This window comes from Parasteatoda tepidariorum, chromosome 1, assembly GCF_982258835.1.
Source record: "Parasteatoda tepidariorum strain Cologne lab strain chromosome 1, Ptep-v5.0, whole genome shotgun sequence".
Lineage (NCBI taxonomy): Eukaryota > Metazoa > Arthropoda > Arachnida > Araneae > Theridiidae > Parasteatoda > Parasteatoda tepidariorum.
The window spans coordinates 94,800,367-94,819,412 of NC_141755.1; the positions used below are offsets into that span (position 1 = coordinate 94,800,367).

The 19,046-nt window shown below is 30.5% G+C and overlaps 1 protein-coding gene across 1 annotated transcript in view; it reads right to left on the reverse strand.

The window, feature by feature from the left end:
• The window catches only part of LOC107451674 (uncharacterized), a 291,208-nt gene that overhangs the window by 31,452 nt on the left and 240,710 nt on the right, over positions 1-19,046 (reverse strand). The window contains exons 3-5 of the mRNA XM_043047279.3: positions 10,201-10,371; positions 3,413-3,673; positions 132-158 (exon numbers count right to left, since the gene is read on the reverse strand). Coding sequence (XP_042903213.1) covers positions 132-158; positions 3,413-3,673; positions 10,201-10,371 — 459 coding nt within the window. The remainder of the gene's footprint in view (positions 1-131; positions 159-3,412; positions 3,674-10,200; positions 10,372-19,046) is intronic.

The following is a 19,046-nucleotide window of genomic DNA, read 5'->3' on the forward strand; positions in this document are numbered from 1 at the left end:
TTAAACACTTTAGAGGGCGCTCCACTAAGCTATTTCTGTGAATACAGAATAATTGATTTCATAAAATTCTAACATAGTTAGGTCTTTAAAAAATGTATAATGTGTATAGATATATATATTGATATATTTACCTCTTTCGCTTTCTATGTCACCTTCACCTGCAATTAAATGTAAAATCATGATGATTTATATGGTATGCATGTACATTTTAAACATGCACAAGCAGTAAAATAAAAATATAAATTAAGATTAAAAGAAAATTTAATCCCACATACTACTAGCTTTCAAAATATTATTATGTAGTATATTTTCCTAAAATAAGCATTTATTTTCTTCTTGAAAAGACAAGTTGCAAGTACATGAATATTTTTTAAAGAGTAGTAGCAACAAAGCTGCTAAACTTTACGCTTTTTATAAAAGATTTTTTTTATAGTAGTAGCAAACTTTGTCTTTATACTTGATTTCATGCTTGTAAAATTTGATTAAAAATGAGCCATCATAATATAATTAATTGAACCATCGCATTAATTAGTTTAACCATTGCAACGTAATTAATTGAAAAGCATATGTAGGACATTTGTTAAACTGATAGAAATAATAAAGTACGAAACTGACAAAAACAATTCAATTCCACATAAGCTGACCACTTGTCTAAGTGAACATTCAAATTGTTAGCCCACAAGCGGTCATAGCAGTTTCCAATATATAACAGGCATAAAAGAAATGCTGTGGAACTGATAAGCAGAGATACCATTTTGGTCTACTCTCAGGTCTTCTACACTGTTAGAAATTTCTCGTAAAAAAGCATTAAATAAAAATTAATTTAATCGTTAATTTGCCATATTCAAATGAAAAAGTCTAAGACCCTAGTCTAGAAAAGTTTAGTAAGCTCAAAAGTGATAGCATTCAAATTGTTTACTCTGAGAAAAATCGCTTATTGATAGTTTTCATCTAATAAGGTTAAACAACTGGAATTTTTTTCGCGCCCAATTGGCCCACAACCAATGAGAATCAGGCGTATGTTCTTCGAAAGCTGGAAGCTAAACCATGGGATAAGAGTTACGAATTTATTTCTTCATTTTCCATCATCAGATGCCTAATGATCTTATAGTAATAAAGCGTGTGGCGAACCTCTTAAAGTCTGTGGCAAGCGACTTAATTCTTTGCAACTGGGTACATGCTTTAACAGTGGTTAGGGCACTAGGTTGTCATCGTGAAAAGCTGGGGTTCGATTCTCAGTAATGGTTTGAAGTTTCAGATCGATGGATAGCTTCTTGTCTTAGAAGTAAAGGCGGCCTGTGAGCAGTGCTGACCACATTTCCACTATCAAGCAGTTAGTCACGAAATTGTGGAGCTTTATACTCCATGAGCCCGCTGGTCCACAACCGGCTGCTGCTGGAATGCTTAACTTTTAACCGAGTATGCTTTAGCTTTTTTAGTACGTCTGAGACAAGTAAGCAAATCTGTCAATCTCATGACCGGCTGGATGGGGGTTTGAATCCCTTCGTTGTCACCACTATATTTCCCCCATTCCTTCAAAGTACGAAGAGTTTACAGTGTCCTGCGCTTCTCAATTGATGATCTTGGATTACGGGAATATGAAATACTACATCCACGCAGAGAAGGCATTTTATTTACTCTTTCTCTGTTACAGTTTTTTCTAAATTTATTTATTCATTTTTGTGTGTTTATTTATCGCAAAATCATTTTAGTTAAAAACCAACACATTTTTAATAATATATTTGCACTAATTCTTTCAAATAATAGATATTTTGTTAATTTTTTATTTTTTTTGAGCAATAACTATAATACGGTAGTATGTATTTGTAACTGAAATATTAAACTGCTACAAAGTTATTTTTAAGTACGAAACCTTTGGAACCCGTACTTTGTGAGAACATTATTTCTAGTGGTAGTAAAACTTATTTATGTATGATTCTGAATTTAATAAACTTGATTAAGACTTGATTTTAAAACAAAATGTTTGCAGGCTTTACTCCTTAACTCTCATCCATTTTATAATTTTTTGCAGAAAATGGAGCAGCTTGATTCCCTGCTTAAGTCTTGGTAAAATTTAAAACTCTGCTAATTACTTCAATACTTTTTCACTATCACTGTAAATTTATTTAATTTAACTTGATGTTCATAACCAGTGTTTATTTACTTATTATTTTTACAGCGCGTATGCGTATTATTAAATGTAATTATTACAGTAGATTTGCTGAAAAATTTGATACATCCTATACATATTATTAATGTAGATTTACTGAAAATTTCAACAGAATGTATATTATTATTGCACATTTACTTTATTTAACAGCATGTTTATTATTTTTCATTTGCTAAAAATTTTGCAGCATGTATATTAGTGTCGATTTACTTAAAAATTTAAGAGCATTTAGTTAAAAAGAAAATGCCGGAATGTTGGACAAAAAATACCTTATACGTTGTAGGTTTATTATTTAGTTATACAGCAATCTATTTTTTTTCATTGCGCGAAATTTATGGACCTATTTCTAATTTATTTAAAACTAATAGTTTATTCTTTAGTAATTCATTTATTTGCCTTTACTGTAATGTATATTCTTAGAATTTCAAAGAATACACATCACAGTGAAAATGCAAAGAATATACATAAAGAATACATATTATAGTACATTCTTAGTATTTAAAAAGGAAACATGCTTCAAATTTCTTTCGCTGATAATATTTGGCAAACAAATAGCATAGATACGGAAATATTTCTGAAAGCTTTGTTCATATTCTTGAAAAATGCACTAACGTTTCTGTCAAGTAAAATGTCTTATGACAACTAACACGGGTAGAAAATGCTATTTCTATAAAATTAAAGTTCAAATGGTTAAAGTATTCGAAATATTCTGTTCTATATCCAAGGAAGGTAAGGCTCTGGATTTAAAGCCCTAAATGAAGCATAATAAAGCGAATTAAAAAAATAAAATATGCGTAGTGAAGATTATTATAATTTGTTTGAAATTTAAAACTTGGTAACCAAAATTTATAACTCGGAAATTTAAAACTTGGTAACCAAACACATTTCAATGAATAAAACGATTCAAAAATCGTTTCAGAATGTTAATTAGTTACCAAATAACATAGAATATTGCGTTGAAGTAATTCTTCATAGCTTGAAATGGAGAAAGTAGAGTTCTTTCTGATTCTGAAGAAGATCTCAAAGTAGTTAAGTCATTAAGTTAGCTGATTCACAGTTTAGCTAATCAACTTATATGTAATAAAAATAAAGTTTCTGTGCAGAAAATGGCTTAAAATTTGAGCAATACAGAGTAAACTCGTTTTTTTGTGAGATAAATTTACCTAGGTTAATCCTAAAGAAAGTTTAGGTTGCAAATTTATACAAGTAAATTTTAAGCCAGTATGATTGTGGGGCTCTTACCTTGGTTCTTCATGTCTTTGAATTCGTAAACAGCTTTAAAGCCGTCATATTCTATGCTATCGTCCGACTTGAACCTCAACCACATGTACCTCTTTGTTGAAAATATCTTTTTAGGAAATTGGTTCCCACAAAATATTCCTAGCAAAGGGGAATAACCATAGGCACCATCGCGTACTTCCAGTCTGTCGAAGTCACAGTTGGCGGAGTTTTCTAAATGGAATTTGTCCCGGAAGTCCAATGTGATGGTTTGTCCTGGATTTGCTGAAAAAGAAAAGGAAATGACTGCACATATAACAAACAGTAGCTGCGTCGTCTAGTTGCAAGATGTGTCATAAAGTAGTTTTATCTACATAAGATCGATTACAGACTTAACTCACAGATTCTGAAACATATGGGCAATATTTTTTAGTTTCATTCCGCGTTTTTCAGAAATTCTGTGTTTCGAAAAGTAAAAAATAACTTCTGTTAAAATAGTTGTTTATATTATAAGTAAAAAAAAGAAAATTTCAACTTAATGATTCATACATGAAGTCTTTATTTAAATAGTGCTCTAACTCCATCTTAGTTCATTTTGAGATACAGTGCCTTACTGCCTTGTTTTTTTCTCCCCAATCTCATTCTTGTGGTTTAGTCGAACAGAAATGTGCTGGAGGGTTAGCAGCTTTAAATTAATAGAAAAAAATAAAATAAAAAAACTATTTGACCGAAAGTGATGAAATTTGGTATACTGATAGTTTGAAGCACGGGGAAGGTCACTGTCGACATTAGAACATTCAAATACGTTAGGCAGATATGAGCAAAAAGCATATGGAATTTTTTTCCTGATTTAAAATTCTCCAGTGATTAGAATCAAATTGAAAACGATTCCATTTTTTATCAAATATTTTTAAAGATAACATCTGGCCTACGTAACTAAATTAGTATTTCTGAATTATCTGAAACCATGTGTTTATTTTATTCATAGTTACGTTTTCAAAACGAGCTTCTATAAAGTTAAGTAATTTAAATTCAGCGGTAATTGAAGTCAAAATAAATTATGTACTGATAAGTCAAATTACTGAAGAAATAGTATTAATGAGCTTAAGAGAAACGTAAAAAATCACCATACTATTATTATTTGATTAATTTTGGCAATAGGTATTTTATTTTATACCCGTTGTTAAACAGTTGACCCAAATTTGAGTTTACAGCTACCAATGTTCAACTCCGTAGCCTTGTAATTTTGAACCCAATCCAGAAGACAAAGGAACTCCGGGATCAATACTCCCTGTAGTATTGATTTGTTATGGGAACTTGCAGAACTTCGTGACCTCGACAGATTTAACATGCACCAGTCACCTTTTAATACACGAGGATTCTTCTGTCAGCTGGTTTGGAGCCAAAGCCCTACCAAACCAAACAGTCTATCTTTTCCTTTGGTAATAGGTATTTAATTTTATAACAGTCGTTTAACAGCCGATTCAATTTTAGAATTTACGACTACTGATGTTCAACTCCGTAGCCTTTTAATTTTGAATACAATTCAGAGGACAAGGGAACTCCTGGATCAATTATTGGGAGAAATTTGTCTTCATGGAGGACTTTTTGATGATTTGCATTACATGCTGAAGAAATCACCGTTACCTCCCATGATTAGCCTGACGACAAGGGGATTCTAACCCATGATCTGTCTACTACTGATGATATTTTAAAGTCAGCACTATGATCGGTATATATTATAGGTACAATGCTAGCATGTTTGACATCTATTAGGACTGCATCAATACTTTAATAACCATACTTGAATACTTTAATATAGATACCATGGAATGAGAGTTTTGGCATCTCAAAAGTAATAGGTACCAGAGAAAATTTCGTGATTGTGGTAAATTTTGATTATCATGAGATGTCTTGAAACAGCATCATGTCAAATGATATTGAATACAGATAATCTTTATTCTGATGGGATGAATTATTAAAAAAGTGTTTTACTTAATAACGTAAATCCACAGGAAAAGACAAAATAAATAAATAAAAAAATTTAAAATTATTTTAGCTTTATTCTTTGTGTTGGTATATTTCTTTCAATTTTGTGGATGGTTTCGTAGTTTCGTTCGGTAGTAATATATTAATTGTTTATTTCTTTCAACCTCGTAGGAAGAACATGCATTTAGCTATATATATATATATATATATATATATATAAATGAATGTGTCAGTCAGTCTGTCCCTTATAGACTCCTAAACCATCCGGCTGAGAGTGATGAAATTTGGCATACTAATCGTTCGAAGCACGGGGAGGGTCACTGTTGACATTAGAATATTCCATTAAGAACCGTTCTAGCGGGATCATTGAAATCGAAATTTCTTTTGATTAGCTAAGCGTTAGCCATTGTTTCAAATTAAACTATAGACGATTCCATTTTATCAAAAATTTTTAAAGATAACATCAATGATATTTGCTAGCTTATAGCTCTATTTGATAAAAAAAGAGATTATTGCATGTATTTATTTATTATTTTTTTTAGCTATGTCAGATAAATTCACTGAACAACATTATTGTGATAGAACAGTTTACACTATTTTCAATTTTCAAGTGTATTTTGATTAATTAAACTGTACTATAAATAAGTCTAAATATTTTTCTGAAAATACTGCCATTCTGACTTGCAATGAATTATTTTACAAGAAGCAGCGATGGTTCAAAATGTTTTATGTTGGTCTTAAAAAGCAAAATCGATAAACTTAATTATTCATTAATTAAAATTTTTGGAAGCACTCTCTATATCCGTCAATCATTTTAAATTCAAAACACTCCAGATTGAAAAAAGTAAATGAAACACTTTAGAAAAATGCATTTTTTTTAAAGTCCTCGTAAACAACTTTATTTTTGTCGTAAGCATAAAATGAAGAAAGCTTTTTATTTAAATTATTCCTGACAATGATGGGGCAATTTAACCCAATTAGAAGTTAGTTTCCGCATGAAAAAGCTTCTAATTTTTCAATAAAGGTTAAAAGTGGAAGCACAATTATTTCATTTTTATGTTGTTTTTATATAAGTAAAAATATATTTTTGTCTGGAAAATATATTAAGCATAGAAAAACGAATCTTAGTATTTGAAATCTTGCCATTAAATTTTTCATGTTTTTTTATAAAACGTGGTAGAAAGAAAAACTTTCAAGAAATGTAAACGTAAGAATATTACATTTTTTCTACATATTTGGATCGATATTTGAATATAAAATTATTCTGTTCTTCGATTTTACCAAAGTGGTAGCAAATAAAAGCTTGGTCGGTAGGGCGCTGGGCCCATGTCCGAGAGTTCGTGGGTTCGAACCCCGCCGACCGAAGACTCCCCGTGTAGTTGGTGATTGATGCACGTTAAAATTCTGTCGAGTCACAAAGTTCTCCATGTTCCCATAACAAATCAATACCTCTGGGGGTACTGGATCGATCGTTCTCTGATTCAGGTCAAAATTATGATCTGTGGATGAATGAATGGATGTATGAATGGGTCCGCCTTATAAGCAGGTGTGACGTATGATGTGGCAGAAGTCGAATTCTTGGCCATAGATGGCACCACTGAAAAACAAGAATATCACTCTCTGCCTTAAATTTGCTCGGTTTCACCAAGCAGGCTTGCCCGTGTGGTCAGTGGCATTAGAACCAACCAACCAACCAGAAAACACCCACTTAATTTAAATATAAAAGTATTATTACTTATTTTGTATGTGAAATGAAAGGCATGGAAATTTCTGATTAAATTGGAAGTGCTGTAAACTAAACACTATTTTTTACCTGTAAGAAAGGGTTTCCTAAAATTTAAGCGAAAATGTGTCAAAATATCTCAGAAAGAAATAATAGTCGAATTAAAAAAAACCCATTAATTCAAAATTGAAACAGCATACACCCATTTCTGAGCAAAATGCATAATCTCAAGCATGAAATGGAGGGCGAAATACGGATGACAATTCTTACCAAGCTTTTATTGAAGAAAAGAGTTAAAAAAGCTAATTACATATTATATACATGGAGCAAAGCTCCTGGATACAAATTTACAGTACCATTTCCAAAAAGAGAAGTGTGCGCTTTTTTCACATGTATCGTATAGTTATTCTTTCATGTCATGTGATCTATAATATCCAGACTTTTTTGTTAGAATTGACGCCGTAAGATGTAATCATACGACCGGATGAAGATGGATCAATATCTCAAAACAATTATTGATCTGAATGGGAATTCGACTTTATTAAGATATCTTACTGCGCAGTATGAACTCTTTTTATAAATAAATATTACATTTGAGAAAGATATTCGCCGGCAGTTTTCGATGTTGTTGTTGTTGTTCATTTACGTCGCACTAGAGCTGCACAATGGGCTATTGGCGAAGGTCTGGGAAACATCCCTGAGGATGATCCGAAGACATGCCATCACAATTTTGATCCTCTGCGGAGGGGATGGCACCCCCGCTTGGGTAGCCCGACGACCTGCACGCGAAGTCGAGCACTTTACGGTAGAACAGTTTAACGAGGACCAATACCGCACACCCTCGGTCCCTACGGAGACTGATCCAAGTGGTCACCTACCCGCACACTTACCGCAGCCAGTGATGCTTGACTTCGGTGTTCTGCTGGGAACCGTGTCTTAACGATCAGTCCACTGCGGGATGGCAGTTTTCGAATCAAGGATCGCCGGGTTTGTATTACGAAATTAATAAAAAAAAACATTAAATGTAACAATAAAGAAGTTCTTTTCTGAAACATTTGGTTTGGTATTTACGCTAAGAATAATTTAATATTTTTAGTGTGAGTCATTACCTTAGTTTTAAAAGATCGCAGCCCTCTAATTTTAGATCAAAGTCTTTATATATTTAAATTATTAGCATATACACTAACTGAGCAAAACTCATGGGACAGCAGGGCTCTGATTTGTGGATGGACAGCACGTGTGACCAACGCCACCTGGTGGCCTCCTTGACGGTCTCAGTTGTGTGTTAGACATTGCTTGAAGTGGCTGTGTGAGTGATCGGCTAAAATGCAACGTCGTCGTGAGTTGACGGCATTCGAACGCGTCATGATTGTAGGTGCCTGACGCATGGGACATTCCATTTCAGAAGTGGTTAAAGAATTCGGCTTCCCAATGTCAACCGCGTCGAGAGTTTACCATGAATGGGTGAATGAGGGTGTCACAGTCCACAACAGACACCATACCGGGCGACCACAGGCCCTAAATGACCGTGACAGACAAAACCTGAGACGAGTGGTAACTCAAGATAGGAGAGCAAATGTGCAACAAATCACGACTGAATTCAACACTGGCCGTGATAGAAACGTGTCCCAGTGGACAATCAGTCGGAACATGCGTGTTCTCGGGTATGGGAGCCGTCGCCCCACACGTGTGCCACTGCTAACACAGCGTCATCGAACAATTCGGCGTGCATTTGCCACCAATCACCACGGATGGACACTGCAACAGTGGCGTAACGTGATGTGGTCTGACGAATCACGTTATCAACTGTTCCATGCTGATGGGAGACACCGTGTGTGGCTCGCACCGCATGAAGCGATGGATCCAGCATGCCAAGTGGGCACAGTCCAGGCCGGTGGCCTATCAGTCATGGTGTGGGGTGCATTTTCGTGGCATAGAATGGGCTCCCTGGTCGTTCTGGATGCCACATTGACTGGTCAGCGGTATCCTCAGCTGCTTGGAGACCATCCCCACCCTTTTGTCGTGTTTCAACACCCTGATGACATTGCTGTGTTTCAAGATGACAACGCAGCCCCACATCGCGCCAATATCGTCCGTGCTTGGTTCGACGAGCATGCATGTGAGTTCCAATGACTGAATTGGCCACCTCGAAGTCCTGATATGAACCCCATTGAACATATCTGGGATGCCCCCGACGTCAGGCTCAGGGCATTGAATCCTTAACCCACGAACAGGCCACAATTGGCTGCTGCTCGTCAGGATGTGTGGTGCCAACTACCTCCGGACGTGTTCCAGAGCCTTGCAAACTCACGTCCATGCCGTATCGCTGCACCCCGCAGGGCCAGAGGGGCCCGACCGGAGATTAGGTGGGTATCCCATGAGTTTTGCTCAGTCAGTGTATATCGTAAAAGAATGTCCAGTCCTTTTTTTTAAATTTAAACATAGTTCATGGGAAATATACATACATTAAACATAGTTCATAGAAAATTTCAAATAGTATTTTCAACAAATGTTATTGAAATTATTTTTAGATTGCAGGTAGCAGTGTCTTTTTATTTCAACGAAAACAAAACACACAAACTTTTCGTTACATTCTTTATTTGCTTTCATATCTACTAAAAATTATTTTTGTCGTAAATATCTAAAAAAATTTTTTAGATCTTGCACTTGCCATAAAAAGAACCAAAGTTTTTAAACATCTTATAAAACATTTATAAATCCCGTAATAAAGCATGATAAATTAATTTGTTTACATTTACAAAGGCACTATTGTGGTAATGCTTGAAAGAAGAAAGAAAAAAATTTTAAAGTGGAGCAAATATTTCATTAATTATAGTATGTAATTCTGAAAACTCTATTCAGGAAAATATTAGGAATTTTTATCAATTAATATTTTGTTTCGTTATTATCCCAGAAATTCACCTAAATAAAAAAAAAACGTTCGCCACCGTTTCTTTTATTTTTTTCAAGTAATCATTTAAATTTCAGTTTACATGCGTAAACTTATGCGTTCTTAATTGGCTTGAAGTTTAAATATTTATTTTACACTAAAAACATTTTCCATCAAAACTAGTTGTCAGTTAAAAGAAAAAATGCTTACCTGTAATCCGAAGTGTACATGTTACACTCTTTGGATAAGGATTAGGATAGTTTGGACTAAAAAATTCTTTCTTCACAGGATCACCTACGGAGAAATTATAACAGGCTGAAGCTTCGTTTTGTGTTTGACCTGTGTAGGAGAGACTTTCTGGACTAGTTTTGGCACTTTTAGCTGAAAAAAAGAAAAGAAATCTTCTTGAAGCAATGTTAAGAAACAAATATAATTCTGCGATTTTCTGCGTTTCTCAGAGGAAGAGTTCTTTCAAGAATTTAAGATAGTATGCAGAGGAAAAAATTATGGATCAGAATATGGCAAAATCTACCGCGTTTCTTGCTTTACGGGAACACCAAAAAGCTCGGTAATTTTTATCGATTTTGGTAAAATGAACAATAAAATATGGATTTATAATAAATTAGATAAAATAAATGTGATAAAATTGATAAATGTGGTAAAATTATCAATTTTTATCACATTTATTTAAGATAGCATGCTGAGGAAAAAATTATGGCAAGAACTACCAGAATATGGCAAAATCTACCGCGTTTCTTGCTTTACGAGAATACCAAAAAGCTCGGTAATTTTTATTGATTTTGGTAAAATGAACAATAAAATATGGATTTATAATAAATTAGATAAAATAAATGTGATAAAATTGATAAATGTGGTAAAATTATAAATTTTATCACATTTATTTAAGATAGCGTGCTGAGGAAAAAATGATGGCAAGAACTACCAGAATATAGCAAAATCTACCGCGTTTCTTGCTTTAAGGGAACACCAAAAAGCTCTGTAATTTTTATCGATTTCGGTAAAATGAACAATAAAATATGGATATATAATAAATTAGATAAAATAAATGTGATAAAATTGATAAATGTGGTAAAATTATAAATTTTATCACATTTATTTAAGATAGCGTGCTGAGGAAAAAATGATGGCAAGAACTACCAGAATATGGCAAAATCTACCGCGTTTCTTGCTTTAAGGGAACACCAAAAAGCTCTGTAATCTTTATCGATTTCGGTAAAATGAACAATAAAATATGGATATATAATAAATTAGATAAAATTGATAAATGTGGTAAAATTATAAATTTTATCACATTTATTTAAGATAGCGTGCTGAGGAAAAAATGATGGCAAGAACTACCAGAATATAGCAAAATCTACCGCGTTTCTTGCCTTAAGGGAACACCAAAAAGCTCTGTAATTTTTATCGATTTCGGTAAAATGAACAATAAAATATGGATATATAATAAATTAGATAAAATAAATGTGATAAAATTGATAAATGTGGTAAAATTATAAATTTTATCACATTTATTTAAGATAGCGTGCTGAGGAAAAAATGATGGCAAGAACTACCAGAATATGGCAAAATCTACCGCGTTTCTTGCTTTAAGGGAACACCAAAAAGCTCTGTAATTTTTATCGATTTCGGTAAAATGAACAATAAAATATGGATATATAATAAATTAGATAAAATAAATGTGATAAAATTGATAAATGTGGTAAAATTATAAATTTTATCACATTTATTTAAGATAGCGTGCTGAGGAAAAAATGATGGCAAGAACTACCAGAATATGGCAAAATCTACCGCGTTTCTTGCTTTAAGGGAACACCAAAAAGCTCTGTAATTTTTATCGATTTTGGTAAAATGAACAATAAAATATGGATATATAATAAATTAGATAAAATAAATGTGATAAAATTGATAAATGTGGTAAAATTAATAAAATATAAATGTGCTAATGATAAATGCGAAAATGATAAACGTGATAAAATTGGGTAAATGTGATAAAATTTGGTAATTTGGCATAAAATCATTCATACGGTTAAGTTTACTTTGCATAGTATTTTTTTTTCTATATGTGTGGTAGTAAGAACTATAATTTCAAAAACCAGAGTTTCCATTAAATTGTTACCATATGAATGTAAAATTATCAAATGAATAGTTTAAATACCGTATAATTTGGTATTATTAGGCAGAATAATGCCTGACTAATAATACCAAATTCTTTGTTGATTTTTCTTTATTTTTTAAAAACAGAAAACAAAAATGTTATTACCATACAGTACAGCAATTTCACCAGAATTTTTTCTGGTATCGTTTCTGTTGGAAAAGTAATCTATCTTGGTACGATTTATAGCATGCTAAAGAAGATTTTTGATCCAAGTACTTGTTAAAATGGTCATCTATAGTGCACCGTTTCTTAGAAAAATACTGAATTGATTTTCAAACACACTTTTTCTATTTTCTAAGCCTTGCACACTTTATAGCAAACGATTTGCAAATAATTGTTCTTCAGACATATTTCGTCAAAGAATGTCAAAATTGGTCATACCACATATTTAAAAGATGAATAAACACATTTAAATTTCTAAATTTTGAAATAAAAATGAAACGGTGCAATTTTAGTTTTATAGAGGCGAAGATAATGATGTGATGATTACTGAAATCGGAGAAAGCTCATAATAACCATATTCAAATTTAAAGAATAAAACTTGAGTTTTATTTAAATTACTAAAAACGAAATAAAAGTAATGGAAATTCACCAGATTCATTCAAAACTAAAACCTGCATAGGCGACAGGTGCTCAAGAAAAAGAGATCAGCGTAGAAAAAAAATAAATAAATAAAAAATAGAACCACTCTGAATAAATTTTCATTTAATGATCGGATCTTCATGTCACAAGGAAAATCATCTTTATAAAATTCGATTTCTTAGGCACTATTTTGTAATGTAAAACTATATTTTTATATCAGCTTTTATCCAGATAGGCAAATTTTTTTTAATGAAACTTTCATATTCTCATATTTTCGATTACATCCTATCTATTTTGAAACGTAATAAAATAAAGTGAAATATAAAACTCAACATCAAATACTTAAAGGAGCGATGGCAGTGAACAATATACGAGTATATATATTTTATATAGAGAGGGAGACAATAGAGATACTGTTAATACAGAGATTGTGCTTCTTTTAATTCAATATTTAAATTTTAAAAGTTTTTAACTCAGATTGTTATTTCAGATGAATATTATCATGCGTACAAAGCTAAATAATTTTCCAAACTTAACAGTTTTTGGCTTTATAATAGTTAAATATAAACAAACTTGATTCCTTAGGTAGCGAAAAATAAATAAATAACATTAGGTTCATTTAAGCTTACAGAAACGTTGCTGTTGTTCCAGCGAACATCTAATTTCCACTTTTACGAGTGCCCATTAGGTAATGTGTATATCATCCAGGTAGTTAGCGGATTTTCTAGGTAATTTGAGATTTTTTTTTTTTTTGGCACTTCAACGGATTAACCAGCGAACATCTAATTTTCACAACAAAGATACAAAGGGTTGATATTCATAAAGATACAAAATGTTGATGTAAAATAGTTCCAGCGAACATCTAATTTTTACTTTTGCGAACATCTAATTTTCACTATTAGGTAATGTGCATATCATCTAGGTAGTTAGCGGATTTCCTAGGTGATTTGAGAGAATTTGTTTTTGCACTTTATCGGATTAACCTAAGCTAGATGATCTGTAGAATAACCAATTTCAACACTATTGTCACAATATTTTAGATTAACATTATCATGCGTGCAAAGTTAATCTTCCAAACTTAACAGTTTTCGGTTTTGTAATAATTAAATATAAACAAACAACTATTGTCTTGATTGTTTGATTGTAGTAACTTGATTCCTTAGATAGCGAAAGATAAATGAATAACATTAGGTTAATTTAAGCTTACAGAAACGTTACTGTTATATCATAAATAAACCTAACCTTCGGTCAGTTCAATTTCGGTCGGAAGACTAATTAGTACACATGTCATTTTTTTGGGTAACAAACACGGGATGCTATTAATACTAAGTACATTAAACAGTACAAAATAATAAAAAATTAATACTAAGCACAAAAGCATTCCTTTTTTTTGTTCTAATGAGCGGATTTACACGTATTGAGTGTTAATATCAAAGATACAAAGGGTTGATGTAAAATAGTTCCAGCGAACATCTAATTTTCACTTTTGCGAACATCTAATTTTCACTATTGGGTAATGTGCATATCATCTAGGTAGTTAGGGAATTTCCTACGTAATTTGAGAAAAAGAATTTTTTTTTTTGCGCTTTAACGGATTAACCTAAATAATCGATATAATAGCTAGATAATCTGTAGAATAACCGATTTCAACAATTTAACGACAACACAGACGCTGTTTGATTTACTTTATAGTAGTATTAATCATTATTAGCTATTTATTTTATGAATTTTTCATATTAGCATAAATTCGATTACATCCTATCTGCTTTGAAACGCAAAAAATAAAATGAAATCTAAAACTCAGCATCAAATACTTAAAGGAGCGATGACAGTTTACAATATTTCTTTTTAATGTAGAGCGAAACAATAGAGATAGCGCGTGTTAATATAGAGATAATGCGTCTTTTAATTCACTATTTAAATTTTTTATGTTAGATTGTTATTTTAGATTAACATTATCATGCGTGCGAAGTTAAATAATTTTCCAAACTTCATAGTTTTCGGCTCTATAATAATTAAATGCGAAAAGAGAAGCTTTATTTCTCTTTTTGTGTGTAAACTTTACTATCTCGAATTGCTTATCGAATTGACAGGAAATTGTTTTCGCTTTAATTAGATTTCCAGCTAAATAGTTCTTTGTTCTCTTTTGCGTTATCAAGAACAGGAATTTCAGCAATTTGTATTCATTTACAATTATTTAGTCATTGGGATTTAATTAACTTAATTCAGATATTTTTTAAAAAGATTATGAAGACGAATTAAGAAGAAAAATAACAATAAATAACTAAATTGAACTACGCTGATTATTTGTTTGTATTAAAACCCGTGGGATATTTGATAGAACTAGATGAAATTAAATTTATTAGCATATAATATTTTTCTAATTTAGGAGTAATTAGGGTAGACAGAAGCCTTTTTTGAGTTTATTAGTTTATATAAAGTATATTCCACGAAATTTTAACCAAATTCAAAGAGTTGATGGTTGATTTATTCGTAGAATTTTGTTCTGTTAATTATTCCCAGTTCTCGCAAATGTAAGGAACTTCAGCAAAATTATTAGCAATATCGTTAATTCATATGGTTAGTTCCTTTTTAAAGAAAAAAAAACATAAGTATAATTTTTAAAATGATTGATGATTAATTCTATCAACTTACGTGTTGATCATTTGACTATAGTAACTTGATTCTTCAGATAGCGACGAATAAATAAATAACATTACGTCAATTTAAGCGTACAAGAACGTTAATGTTGCTCCAGCGAAAATCGTATTTTCAATCGTATTTTTACTTCCAAGTAGGTAATGTGCAGATTATCTTATTAGTTTGCCGATTACTTTGATAATTTAAGAAAATAAACAATTTTCTGGAACTTTAACGGATCATTCACATTAGCTGACGCTCACATCACTCACATTAAAGTTCCCGTATAGAAAGTTTGTTTCCCTTATTCTATCACCTATTTTGTTGTTTGCCTGATTGTATTTATTGAATTACTTCTTCAGGTACTGAAAAAAAATGGCTAAATTTTAATTTCCTTTATTGTAAAAACATTTTGAGCCATTTGATTCTTTGTAGTATAGTCCTTAAAACCATTGATGATTAATTCTATCAATTTATATGTTGATTATTTGATTGTTTTCGCTTGATTTCTTATATAGTTAAAAATAAATAAATCACAAGTTAATTTATCGAAGCATTCATGTTTGCCCAGCGGAGATCTTATTGAAGAGTCGTAGATGTGCTGATTATCTACGCAGTTTGTTGATTACCTTGGTTATTTCATAAAAGAAACAATTTGTGGCACTTTAAGGGATTACTCATATTATTTACATAATCTCTAGAGTAACTGATTTCTACACTTAATTGGTAACATTAACACAGATTTTTTTTTATATTTATAGATTTAATTTCCAATTTTAGTTAGATAAAATTCAAACCTAATCACTTCGCTCCATTTTAAATGCAACTTTATCGGAAATTTTGTTTTTTAAATTCCTATTAATGTTTGGTAACTATAAAATTCTTATATGTTTTTCACCCACAATTAGAAATGGTATTGCATTAATCAGATCGTCATATTTTTATGCAACATTAAGGCACGAATATCTTGTTTCCCCAAGAAAAAATAAAATAAATGAGATACCAGTCTTGATATTTGTATAGAAAAGTTCACGGAAACGCTTGTCTTTAATGGGTTAAATCAGAAAATTAATACTTTAAAAAAAGAAAACTTTTTTTTAAAAGAAAAGCTTTAAACATATAATTTCTTTCTTTTTTTTCTGCAAAAGGTTAATGAAATGTTATAATTTAATGAAATTTGGTGTAAAATTTTACACCTTAATGTATTTTGGTAAGCAAATTATGCATGAAAAAATGATTAAAAATAGCACGAGTACACGAAACAATTTTGTAATATTAAAATCTTTAGAAATGACATTAAATGTAAAGCACGGAAAAAAGTGAGAAGTTTTTTTTTTCGCCAGTAAGATGTGCTTATTAGCATTCTAAATAAAAGCTTTGAAGTTTCTATGCTGCCAAAAAGAAAAAGATAAACTCTCTCAAAACTACTAAAGATTCTTTTGAAAGCCTTTACTAAGTTTATTATATTTTCTTTTTCCTTTCTTTTTTCTTTTTTTTGAAAAAAGAAGGCAGTGTTGATTTTGCGATTGTGTGCACTCGTAAAATCCTTTTTTTTTTCTTTATTTATCAAGGTAAGCAAAAAAAAAAATCTACGTAATTAATCATAATCCCAGAATAGAAATTTTTTTTTAAGCGTTGAGCGTTAATGACAAACGTTCTGATTACTATGCTTTTTTTTAACGCTCCTTATTCATTTTTAAACTTAGTTAAAAGGCAAAAGTGAAAAAAAAAACTGGAAGCCTAGCTGTCTGCAGTCTGAATCATGAATAATTTAGAAAAGGTTTCAGTTATGGATTATATTTCCATTTAATTGTTTAGCAGTCGATTTCAAATCACGTTTTTTAAACAAAAGTTTACAAGGAGTTATGTTTATTGTTTTATTTAATTTAAATGCACAAAGTTAATTTTTTAGTTATAAAATATTCTTTAGAAATAATTAATATAAAATATGAGGAAAGCAATTAGTGTACTAATTAGTATGTGTAGAAAAAATAATCCCAGCTGAAACAAATTTAATTTGCAATTTAATTATATCGCAATTTGGTTTTTACATATTTGCTTTTTAAGAGACGTATTTTTTACAGTTTAAAAATTATTATTATTCATTAAGTTTAATAATTAATGTTACGGCGTAAAAAAAATTAAAAATAACAGCTAGTATTTCTGACTACATGTTTTGTAAAATTACAATATCATTATTACTACATTTTGATACATTGTTAGTTTTTTGTGTTATTAGTTTTTTGTTTACATTATTCATTTTCACGTTCTCTAATTAATTATCTATGATTTTTTTGTTGAAAGTGTGTAGTATTGAAGGTTATGAAGGATTGTGGAGGGTTGAATATTATTCAGGGTACATTGTGAACATTTTTTATTTCGTGAATATATTAATAATGCAACTAAACATTTTAAACTTCAATAACATTAATGTAAAAGTACAAATATACATTTTTTAGGCCTTTAACATTAAGCTTAATTGTTAATAAAACTAAACTATAAAAAAATAATCTTCTTAATTTTAAAATAAAATAAATCTTAATTGAAACTAGTATGATATTCAGAAAAGTTTCTTAATTTTTTGTTGTTGGCGAAATCTTCAGACATTAGTTTTTTAATTGAACTAACAATAGTTTAACTATTTTGTGAGTTGAGGATTAGTAATGTTGATCTGATGAAATGTAAACATTAATTATTCAGTTTTTTAGAACACCGATGAATTTTCTAAAATTCATACTTATCGTGTACATTATTCATTTTCACGTTTTCTAATTAATTATCTATGATTTCTTTGTTGAAAGTGTGTAGTATTGAATGTTATGAAGGATTGTGGAGGGTTGAATATTATTCAGGGTACATTGTGAACATTTTTTATTTCGTGAATATATTAATAATGTAACTAAACATTTTAAACTTCAATAACGTTAATGTAAGAGTACAAATATACATTTTTTAGGCCTTTAACATTAAGCTTAACTGTTAATAAAACTAAACTATAAAAAAAATAATCTTCTTAATTTTAAAATAAAATAAATCTTAATTGAAACAAGAATTACATTCAGAAAAGTTTCTTAATTTTTTGTTGTTGGCGAAATCTTCGGGCATTAGTTTTTTAAATGAACCAAAAATAGTTTAACTATTTTGTGAGTTGAGGATTAGTAATGTTGATCTGATGAAATGTAAAAAATTATTTATTTCAGTTTTTTAGAACACAAATGAATTTTCTAAAATTCATACTTATCGTGTACATTATTCATTTTCACGTTTTCAACTCGTTAAAAGCGAGATATTTCATAATTTAAGAATATTAGTTCAGGTTTGCTTTCTAAGTCTTCATTTACGAAATGTTTATTCAGAAGTGATTGCGTTGTGAAGCTATATTAGATCAATAAATTATAACGTTTTCAGAGATATCTTTTTTGATCAAGGAAAATTTTTTTATATAATAGTAGATACGTAACTTTAATGAAACTGAATTATGAATTCAAAGCGAATATTTAACTTGATTAATACAGAAATGGCTTTATATTGAGAATTATAACTAGAATTTGACAGTATAATATAAAAAAATCCTCAAAAAATTCTAAAACAATTTAATTCTTTAATAGCAAAAGATTCTTAAAGGATTTAAATAATGTTAATTGACAACCTTAAATTA